This window comes from Brassica napus, chromosome C9, assembly GCF_020379485.1.
Source record: "Brassica napus cultivar Da-Ae chromosome C9, Da-Ae, whole genome shotgun sequence".
NCBI classification, from domain to species: Eukaryota; Viridiplantae; Streptophyta; class Magnoliopsida; order Brassicales; family Brassicaceae; genus Brassica; species Brassica napus.
Window position 1 is genome coordinate 12,088,340 of NC_063452.1, and position 11,988 is coordinate 12,100,327.

The following is an 11,988-nucleotide window of genomic DNA, read 5'->3' on the forward strand; positions in this document are numbered from 1 at the left end:
ACTCACTAGGATTCTTTAATTCTCCCCCTCGAGATGATGACACTCCATGTCTAAAATATCGTACTGAATCCCACTCTAGAACCAATAACATATTCAGTTTTACCATTTGGGATGAATTATGTTTCAAATCCTTTAGAGTGAGATCTTAATTTGTGGCATGCTTAAAGAAATCACATATTATGAACTTGTTTGATGATTCATCACTCATAGTGGTTTCCTTTATTTATTTTTTTAAGACATGCTATATGAAAAACTTCTGGTTTTTCAACATTTCACAATAATGTCGATAACATTATTGAAGATGGCTATATATCAGTAAACTTCAGGTTTACCACTCATAACTTTGCCATCTTTTTCTTATGCATGTCTTTTCATCATAAGCTTCTCTAGAGCCAATAATATGTTTATATTACTAGATACTATACTTATTTAGTTTGAGAGAAGAAAGATATTTGTTACCTTTAGTAATCATGATGATGATCCAATACCTGGCAGGTATATTTATCTTCATCCTGAATCTCAAAATCTTATTCAAGAAGATAATTCTCATATCACATCGATATTTTATTTTTATTTTCTGGACCAACCAGAAAATCTGAATCATCAAGATGAGTATTCAAGCCATGAAAAGATGGTTCGGGCTCATAAGAGATGAAGTTTATTTCACTTCCTTTCTCTTTTTCTTTTTGAATATCGATATAGATCGGCTAAATATTTGGCGTACGACAAATACATACCCAATTTTCTTTCTGGCCGTATCTATAGCAAACCTTTTCTGTTTGTCTTTTATCACCCGACCACTTCCATTTTTCATGGAAGTTCTAATTATTCTCATAGGGACGGAATCTTCTTCCTCGTCCTCTTCCACGATCATGATAGCGGTTTCAACCGCATCTACACCCTCGTCCTTTTCAAGTAGGACCGACTTGATGGTTTAGTATCATGATTTCTATTATTTTCTTTTTCAATTCTCACGGAGGATTTACATCAACTCCAACAATTTGGTGGATCCTTTCTTTTAAGGATTTGATTATTCAAAGATCTTCTAGATCTTTCTCATGATATACTTCGTCTTATAAACCATCACTAAAGTGGTGTAAATTATCATGGCTTTCTCTTTTTCTCATCCGATATAGTTTCAACTTATCGATGATTTCTCAAAGCTCATTTTCTCTCAGATGCATCTTTGCACCCACTGCCCAGGTCATATAACTATTTTTCGTAATATCAAGAGCATTTATTTTGAGCTTTGTCAAATTTGACATGATAACCGAATTCATAGAATAATAATATATAAAGACGGAAATTGAAATGCATAATTTAAATGCAGAAACTAAAGGCATATATTAAATTGCAGAAATTTAAAGAGCATAAATAAAATCGGGAGGCTTAGCCTACCACATGATCCGAAGAGTCATAGACTACCATATTGATCATTTTTTCAAAGTCCGAGGAGACATGGTCTACTTTTTTGACTTTTACTTATTTCAAGGTCCGAGGAGACTTAGTCTACCATTTTTGACATTTTCTTTTTATTCACGGAGGCAAAGCCTACCACGTGTTTCTCTGATCGTGGAGGCATAGCCTACCATAACGATCAGTCGGGAAAGGCAGCGCCTATCATCCCGAAAAATAAACGGAAAAGGCCTAGCCTCTCACTCCGGAACAACAATAAAATTTAAATAAATTAAGTATATGGAAATACATAAATTTAAACATTACCTCGGCTGGTTTAAGAACTTTCGGATTGATAAGCTTCGGTTGGTTAGAGCTTCCGGATTGATAGACTTCACCGGTATATGAGAGCTCGTGCTCAGTTGGCCAAAGCTTCGTGCTGGTAACGTGTTGTGAAACCTAAGTCGAGATAGATGTAATTGTATTAGCTATATATGCATGTATTACTATTCTTTGTATGTGTTGTTTAGAAACGAGAAAGAGATATAAAGATTATAAGAGTGAGAGCTTTATTATTTCATGTACTGATCTTATTTTACAAATGAAAGAGAAGAACCCTTTATATAGTGTGATAAGTCGGTCATGTCAACCGACTCAAAAAAGAAAAAGACAAGACAAGAAGATAAGCATTATCTTCTAAATAGATAATCACAAACATTATCTTTAACAATACGTAGTTTTAAATCTTGCTGTTGTTGTACAGATGGTTTAACTAGGCATTTTTTCATTTGTTTTTTATTTTATTTTAAAATGCATGACCCGATTGCTCTACTCAACTTATATCGATAGAAGTGTTTTGAGATCTTAATTATTTGCTCATGCCAAACATTTGAAATATTATCCCTTATATACTAAATCACAAGTCACTTGCCCAATGAAAATCTGACATATGTTTTTATGTTTTAAAAAACAAAATCAGTTAAAAGTAATCTTTAAATTTTCAGAAACATTTATAAAATCAAATCCCTAAATTTTCTCTTACCGATTACACGCGTTCAAAATTTGAAAGGAAAATTGTGTCATTTATAATTAAAAATCATGTCACAATCTGTTTTACAGTTTAACTTCTATATAACTTCAAGTAACTAATTTACTCCATATCTCTTTTCTTTACCATCATTTCTTTTTCTTTTTTTTTGTTAAAGACCATCGTATCTTCTTCTTCCTTTTTCTAAGTTTTGGGTGTATATAGTTAAATCTATAAACGTTTATATTTAGCCTTTTCAAACTTAAGTTTCTTTCATTTTTCATTTAATGACGATGTCTCATTCTTTTTAATTCTTTCTATATGATTTATGTTGAAAATGGTATTTAATATGCTCCAGTTCCGAAGCTTTCGTCAAACAAGAAAGGAAAACTCAAGAGTTTTTTTCAGTAATTTAGGTAACAATACATATATCTGAATCTACTATATCAAATTGAGTACAAATTGGTCGTCATGGTTTAATTATTTTACAAATATTTTTTCTAACAGAACATATTCAACTTTTTTACAAATCCATTTATAAGTCTATTATACAGGCTGAGGATTATATATAGATATATATTTGTCTTATCTGAACTTCAAGGTTCAAAGTCCAAGTTCAACAAAAAAAACGCAAAATATGTTTTATTTTTATTTTAAATTTGGCATTTATATTTATACAAGGAAGATTACAAAACTTTTGAATAAATAATTTCAGATAAATTTTTAAAAAGTTTAATATTTTATTTTTGTTATATTACAAATAAATCGTCCAAAAAAGAGAAGAAGAGAATGTTAATATAGTGTTAGTAGGAACTAAACTTATATAATTGTTAAAAAATTTAAGTCGTATGATTATTGGTATGATTCTAATTTTCTTATTAAAATCAAGAGCTATTGGTTTGATAATGTCTGATAACATATACAATTTATTGTTATTCAAAAAGTTTAATTTTTAATATTCTATAATTTTATCAAAATTTAATGTTATTAAAATTATAATTTTTAATAGGACTCAAGTATCATCTACAAATATTGCAATATAATACATGGAAAATTAACATCCCACAATCAATTTTGCTACAAATCATACTACTTTAACATAACAAGTTAATCATTTTTATTCCCGTACGCAGTACGGAGTAATATACTAGTTTATTTTATAAATTAAGACACCTCAAAAATGTATGCTTACAAGAAAAACTTAGCCATATACAGGTACTTTCATTGTTACTATTTCAATATTTAGAGTTTAAAATATAGGTTTATGTTTATTATTTGAATAAAACATAAAAATATGAGTATAAATATTGTGAATATAGCAAGAAAACATATGAGTAATATTGTAATGTTATATTCAAAAAAATTCAGAATGACATGTCGTGTATGTTAACCATTTTAGGTTGTGAAAAAAAAATATACTGTTAAATAATTAATATGGAAAAAAATGTATTTCAGCTTTTTTTGTCACGGTATATGACTTCATTTGTTACTTACTTCCCTTGAATATATCAAATGAAATCTGATATTTAAGATATAAAATATTTTACTGAATCAGTTTACAAATGATTAAATATATTTTAAAAAAGACCAAAAATCGTTTAAAAAGAAAATTGTACAAAAGTAATATTATGAGGTATTTTAAGGATAATAATAAGAATGGCCATGTTTTAGTAAGATATATATTAAAATACGGATAGAAAAACTAATAAGATGTTAGTCGTGGACATATTATCCGAAACCTGAAAAATAACTGGAACATAATCAAAACTGGACAGAAATTTATAGGAACTCGAAAGGTTCATATTTCTCTAAATCCAAAAAACTAAATCAAAATCAAAAACTGAACGGGTACCAAATATTTAAAATATAATAAAATGTTAATATATATATATATATATATATAATTTATATATAAAATATCCAAAACGCCGAATTACATGAATGACCTACTTGTTTGTTTTTTCCGGACTCAGGTTTTTGGGCGTTTTTTCGAGATTTTTGGCCTTAAACCTGTATCTTAAATACTTTTTCTAATTCGGCCCACTTTGGGTTATATGAAATAATAATAAATCTACTCAAATCCAACATTTTTCGTATTATCCGAACCAATCTGATCCGAAAAATGTGTGCTTTCTAAACGGGTCCTAAACACCCCAACCTCAATAACTTGAAAACTGAATAACCTAAACCGACACAAACCTAAAACACGTATGCACATCACTATGAAATGTTAAATAAATTACTCTCAGTTATAGATGTCAAAACTCAAAAATTAAAATTCAAACCAATATTTTTAGTAATTTTTTAATTAAAAAATTTAACCAAAATGTTATCACGCACTTTCAAAGCGCGGATCAAAATCTAGTCTATACTATTAAAGCAGAATCATTATTAGGATTATACCCCTAACTTTTCCAATTAATTACAAAAATTACCCAACAAATTAGAAAGTATCATGTTTTTGTCCAACTAAACAAAACAGCCCAATAATTTAAATAATTTAAATAATTTATCCATCAAAATTTTAAATCCATTTCGTGTATGTTTACTAACCCATCAAAATCCGTTTGTGTTCTAACCCTATACTCTAAAAATCTATTCACACCCTATTAACACCATCAAAACCCTATTGTCCAAAATATTGAAATTCATTATAATGCCTATGTCTTATTTAAAATTTTCTTATATGAAGTTGCCGAAATATATTTAATATTATCTTTCAATAATATTAATTATACTGTTATAGTATAGGGTTAGCATATTTCGAAATCATTGGTTTTCAATGTTATTGACCTTTTAAACAGCCAATAATATTTAAATATTTAAATATAAATACTTACCAATTTTAGTATATAAATATAAATATAAATATAAAACATAATAAATAGAAACTCATAAATTTTCGGATTCAAATCAAATAAATTCCAATAATATTCTCTATAACATCTATTTTTCATAATTGCTACATAAAATAAATTCAAAAGATAATATATAGAGACAAGATTTTCCAATTTAACTAAATTAACTTGATGAACACGCAAAGAATATATTTTGTTTGACATGGTAAACTGAATTTTCCGAATCTATACTATTAAGATAGGGATATTCGATAATAAAGAGAGGATCCCCCCACTTTCTCCCCAAGTTTCTCCTAAAACCTAAGCACCTCGCTTTAAATCAGATCGATATTATAAATAGGCGGCACCAGTTTCCTATTCAAACTCACACCTTCGGTTCCAGAAATAATTAACATGTCTTAATTAATTTTACCGCAAATAATTTTAAATTTAATTTCTTACTGTCGTTTCCAGTAACAAATTAATTATTTCACAATACTAACATTTTGTATAGATGAAAAATGAACGTAAACATAAAAAACAACTGCTAACAAAAAATCATTAAGACACTTGATATACATTTTATGTATAAACACATTTGTTATAATAATAAATATGTTAAATGAACAAACCCGCGTTTTGAAAGCGCGGGTCAAAATCTAGTATTCACTTATTCTGATATCAGTTCCACTTACCTTCTCTCGAAGAGATTCACCCTTTGAGTCAACCATGCGAGATCAACTCTTTTGACCGTGGCCACCAGAGAGAAAACATCAATCTCTCCCATGTGATCCCATGCGGCTTTCCCAGCATCTAAATAAAGAAAAAAATATTTTTTTTGGACAATTAAAGAAACAATTATCAAATTATGATTCAATAACAACAAAAACCAATATACGGGTTACCTAAAACAAACTTTGGAAACATCTGAAGAGGAGATAGAACCTATACATTCAGATTATTATTTGTTAATTGGATAAAATCAATGCAATAAAATGACTATTTTTTTGTCAACCTATGAATAAAATTATAAAACTTTAAAAATGGTTTAGGTGGCTTATTTAAGATATGTTTTAGTATGAATAATTGGGCCAAACTTATTATGATGTGTTTTGGGTAAGCCCATACGGCCATACAAAAAAAAAATTGTGTACAGATTAAGAACTCATCGCCGCCTCTGGGAGAAACAAATCCTAAACATAGAAACGAACACGAGCGGAGATCGTAAAATGATGGTATGGTGGGACACCGAAAATTGTGGCGTTCCTAAAGGCTTTGATGGTTTGAAGGTCTATGAGGCCATAGTCAGCGACTTCAGCATAAAGGATTTAAATGGTCTGGTAGAGATTACTGCATTGACTGACGCCGGGAGACTGCCGCTCGACCTACTCGATTCATGATTCTACCTACATATACAAACCACACCATCAGTATTCAATTGAGTACTTAATCTCAAAAAAGCCAAAACTATATATTGTTTCACATTCATCAAACTCCAAAGAAATTGAATATATAACCCAAACGAAAACCATAACGACGATATAAGCTCAAACTCATACATCTTGGAGAAAAAAAACTCAGTCTAGATACATAAACTTCAAAAGGAAACTTTAACACATCAAAACGATCTCAGGTTTCAATTTCATGATTCATCACAACGGGAACGATATAAAATATATAAATGAAGACAATGACAATAGCTTATCTGGAGAGGATTATGGAGAGTATATATTACCTAAAAAGAAATCATGAATCATCTGAAGAACAGTTGGAACCTACACACTAAAACATTATGCGTTAATGGATAAAATCAATGTATTGTAATCTTAAAAGGATATTCACTTACTGGATTGTCATCACCTTCATCAATCTCTGTTTTTTTTCACTACTTACATATCTACATACACAAATCCAAACTCAAACTAGCATCAAAACAATGTTTTTAACAACTATGATTACCAACAAGTACATTATCTATATTTCCGCTAAAATCAGTTGTAAATATATCTTAATAACTACAAAATTAGGACAGTTTTTGAAGAAAACTATTGGTTGTATAAATTGAAATCAACTGCATTAGATTTAAAACATATCAGATTTTTATTTTTTTCAAACTGATTCATTATTCATTTAAATCCAATTCTTAAATCTGCATCATTGTATTTACAAATTCAACATGCTTCTATTTTATTTCTACACTAGAGAATTAACTCAAAAGATATAATTAACAAATGTACCAGTTTTTTCAAACTTCTATAATATATTTGTAATATCTTTATATTTAATTTTTTTTTGAGCCAAATAAACAATTGTACACAATGTAATCCCGTGAGATCTCATCATACTATGTTTGATCATTTTTGTAACGATGACTTTTTCCGGAAGAAAGTGACTATAATTTTATAATAGTGTTGTTGATTTTATCATTAATAAGAAATGATTTTAAAATCTTAGGGAGCAAGGTTAGATTGTCAAGTAGTATAATTTACTCATAAAATTAGATTCAAATCCATTCTAACAGTTTTCAAATCAAATGATTGTAAGAATGTATTATATACACGAATAACACCAGATTTCAAATGTTGAAACACGAGATTTTAAATTATTTTAATGAAGAGATTGTAAATCTAAGAACTAAAAACACTAGATTTCAAAATCTTTTTAACTGAGACATTCTAAATGTAATAACTAATAACACTAGATTTTAATATAGAAGTTATAATCAATAATGTAATAACAATAGATTATAAAATCTATGGAGTTTATTTTAAATCCACTATTGAAAAACACCACCTTAGTTTTTTTTTTCTTATTTTTAGCAAATAATAAGGGGAATAAAGTTTAATTATTTCATTCCAATCAACATCTATTGATGCGGAGAAGAGTTCTTTATACATTTTGAAAATTTGACACTAAAACTCCTGGAAAAACAAAACTCTCAGACCAAATCCATACAAGAAAGTTGGTGTACAAGTGAAGAGCATTGGTCACAAGCACATCATAGTTTCCTCTGAGCTTTCGCATGAGCTCCCAAAGTTTGGAGTGACATCATGAACTGATAGCCTCAGTGTATTGGCTTTCGCTGCGGTAACAACAGATGACGTGTCGAGACATTCGCTGAGATCAGCATCGCAAGAGACCGAGACCCATTCTTTGTCGTCATCTAGATACTTGAGCTCAAACGCCCCAGTTTCGAGTTTCAGCCTCTTAGCCACTTGCTCCTTAAGTTCCGCGATGCTTATTGACTCTGGTGAGATCTTGAACCTGATGATGTCTTCCCTGTACGTTGCCTTTATACTCACCAACTTAAAGAGGAGTAGTGTAGTTGTGTCTTGAGAGGTCCAAAAATTAGCTATGTTTTTAGAGGTACTGTCTGACTCGTCGAAGGCCGTTTGTTTGAATGCTTCTTGGTTTTGTGTTAGAAGCCGGAAACGCGTCTCGCTAATAGGACTCACTGTGAGACACGAGACAATGTTGATGGATCTTGATTCTTGAGATTCTACAAAGAAATGAATGAATATTTATACCTTTGCAAGAAGCACGCGAGGTTGAGGAACCAGCACTGTCTTCTGCATCTCGGTTTTCAAGTTTGATATAATTTGTTGGCGATCCAGTGGTTGGCGGTGGTGGTGGTTGAGAGACTTGCCATGGGCGAGGGGAGAGGGATGTTAAGTTGATTGATCCATCAGCGCCTTGAACAGAGTCTATAACATGTTTAAGCCTCGTGAGAGATCTGTTCACCTTGTTGATTTTACGAGATGGCCACCTTGAGATCCCGTGTTGCCGGCAAATGCGTTTCATTGTTGTTGGACAAACTGATAAACAAAAAAAATCACAAGTTTTAGCTTGACTTTGTTTTCAATTAATAGACAAAAGTGTTTTCAATTAATAGACAAAAGTGAAAAAGAACATAAGAAGTCAGTTGTACTCCAGCAGATCGAGTGACGAAAATAATATTACATGTTGTGGTCTCAAAAAAAGAAAAGAAAAGAAGAACATACCACCGAGACTCTTGGCTGCATCTTTTAGACTACCAGCAAAATATTGTTGAAGCACTTCTAGACTGATCGTTTTCTCTGTTTTCCCTCGCTTTCTTTCTGTTTTCTTCTCAGTTTTAGCCTCCTCCGCTGAAGGATTAAACGTTCGGAACCGCTCAAACCCATTAGCAACGTCGTTGTTCTCCACAACAAGGTCAGGGTTTAAGCGCAGCTTCTCTTCAGGTGCATTGATCTCGAGATAATCCTTAGAGATTGATATTTGGATTGGTTCACGTTTTGAGTAAACCATTCCCTCCTCTGAAGCTTCCACTACTTCAATAGACATTTCATTTTCAAAGAGTTCAGTTCCGGAGACAACCTTGAGACTCGAATAGTGCTGCTTCATTGTCTGAAACAAAGAACCCAACAGAGAATCTTGCTCGCCCTCGTCGGTGACGCCTGGTGGAAGAAAGAACTCAAGAACGTACTCGTCGTCTCCGGTATACGTGCTCTTCAAGCAAACCGCGAAGCAGCTAGTGAGCTTGAACATGCGTGCATAGTGAACTAACGGGTAATCAGTTTTGCAGAAGCGAGTAACGTCTCTAGAGAAACAGAGGTTTCCAGAGAGAAAAGCCCTTCCAGCAACACCCTGTCCCTTCTGGAGATGGTGCTCAGCGCAAGCGTCTCTGAAACCCCAAACATGAGCGTCCACAACATAAACCGCTAAATCACTAGTGGACATACAGACTTTCCCCATACAGCTCCCGTCGAAGCTGGAACAGCTTTTCTTAAAACCACCACCAAAGGCTAGAACACTACGGTGCCTGCAAGGGACCCATGTCTGAGCTAAAGGCAGTTTGTAGGTCTCGCACACCACTGTCAGTATCTCCAATATCTCAGCCAATGCATTTTGACGACCCTCGTTGCAAATCTGGTATAGGAGAAGTCAGATTAAAAAGATGAGAAACAGCTCTAAAAACGAACTCAAGACAGTTCTTGAAAGAATGTTTAGAGGTTTTGACAATGGAGTGGCAGCTAAAATGGATCACTCTACTTTTTAAAAAAGATAGAATAATTCTATAATTGAGTTGGGTTCTACTCTAATAGTACTTTGTTTAGTTAAAAAATAGGGTGATGGCCAAAAAAAATATAAATAAATTACTCTATTTATAGAATAATCCGATTTTTTAACAGATTGAAAAATATAATAGGATTGGAGTAGTTTTACTTTAAAATCCATTTAGAGTATAAAATAGAGTGAAATTGGAGATGCTAGCTGCCTCTAACCTGAGTAGACTCGTGGTTCAGTATTTCCGAAGTCTTCAGATTCACGGCCTGCAGCATAACGGAGAAGATTAACGTCTCTCTCGGAAAGATCAGAGACCCAGAGAGATAAACAAAAAGAAAAAGAAAAAGAAAAAAAGCAAACCTCAAGGGCTTTACAAACTTTTTCAACCTCAGGTGCATAGTTAATCTTTGGAGAAGTCATAATAAGCTCAACAACCCCAACACAAAGCTGCCTAGAAGGTTCAAAAACAGGCAAAGCCAAAGTACCCTGAACATTATAGTTCAGAGCGTGCCCAAGGCGGGAGAACTCTTTGCTGGAGTAATACTGAACATTAGGGGTCCATTCAGGTAACTTTTTCCTGAAAACGCGGCCGGGAAGCCCTAGCTCCCCGTCGCGTTCGCTATCAAGAGAAAACATGTAGGTGAGGGAGACCATCCTGTACTGGTTAAGGCCGTTACTATTGGGACCAAGAAAGAAAGGCTGCCCTGAAGTGGTGAGAAGATATCGTCCGTTTCGGTTTTTGACGGGGGCCCAAACTTGGGCGAGAAGGTGCTGTTGGCCAGTTGATTCTTTGAAGAATCGAAGCGCTTGAGTCATCTTGGCTTTGATGGCACAGTAAGTGTCTGGATTCTCCAACGGCATTTGAACACCCCATGAGGGAGAAGGAAGGAGATGATTGTCCTTGGTGGCGGCTGTCTCAGATTCCGAACCTGTGAATTTCAAATCAAAATGGATGCAAACTTCGTGAAGATCAACAACAACAAAAAAAAGGAAAAAAACAAATCCGATCTGTTTGATTCCTTCCTAGGAGAATATCCAGTGGCATTATTCGAATCTAAAGAGAGAGGAGAGCATGGAGAGTTTACTTGCAAGTAAGAGGGAATAATCCGTCAAGAGAGTGGGAGCGGAGCAAAGTTCAGCGCCACCATCTGCGGAGGAGAAAGACCAGAGAGGGGAGAAAGGCTGGTCGGAAGAAGGGAACCTGAAACTAGAAGAAGCAAAAGAGATCTGATCCAACGGCCATGAACTGCCGAGATCCAAATCGTCGAGTTCCATAAACAGCAGTTGCTACGGTTAGACGAGATAAAAAAAAAAACTCGTCTAAGTAAGTATTTATGAATGTTTCGCAGTGCTTCTTCCTTGTAATCTCCGACGGAAGAACAAAGCAATAAGGACCCCTTTTTCTTCAGCTTCAAGCTCTAACACAGAAAGATGAAGCACATAATAAGAGGAGGAGGACAAGTTGTGAGTATTTTAAATTTTCTATAAAATATTATTATACCATACGGCATTTGATTCCACGCTGTACCATTTTACCCCAACTACTAGAATATCTTCCCCATTCATGCTATTTCTATATAGCAATTTCTGAATATTATTTTGTCACATTTGTAGTATTTTTACTCAAAAAACTTAAATGGAGCATTGGCCAAACCAATTTTCTTATTCTATAGAGATTTATTT

The 11,988-nt window shown here is 32.8% G+C and overlaps 1 protein-coding gene across 1 annotated transcript; it reads right to left on the reverse strand.

The window, feature by feature from the left end:
- Window positions 1–8,094: 8,094 nt before the first annotated feature.
- On the reverse strand, window positions 8,095–11,770 carry LOC106349371 (protein NLP6). The gene is made up of 6 exons (XM_013789325.3): window positions 11,391–11,770; window positions 10,666–11,234; window positions 10,524–10,571; window positions 9,261–10,167; window positions 8,787–9,074; window positions 8,095–8,713 (listed from the first exon to the last, which is right to left on the reverse strand). Exons 1-6 carry the CDS (start codon window positions 11,578–11,580, stop codon window positions 8,247–8,249), a joined length of 2,469 nt encoding a protein of 822 aa, XP_013644779.1. The 5' UTR covers window positions 11,581–11,770; the 3' UTR covers window positions 8,095–8,246.
- Between the last annotated feature and the right edge of the window lie 218 nt (window positions 11,771–11,988).

Bases quoted from the DNA above. Each gene is read 5' to 3' on its own strand.
- LOC106349371 (XM_013789325.3), bottom strand. From the start codon at position 11,580: ATGGAACTCGACGATTTGGATCTCGGCAGTTCATGGCCGTTGGATCAG. The intron at 10,572-10,665 runs GTTTGCTTTTTT...GTTATGCTGCAG, and splicing joins AAGTTTGTAAAGCCCTTGAG to GCCGTGAATCTGAAGACTTC. The intron at 9,075-9,260 runs GTATGTTCTTCT...TTTGTTTATCAG, and splicing joins TGCAGCCAAGAGTCTCGGTG to TTTGTCCAACAACAATGAAA.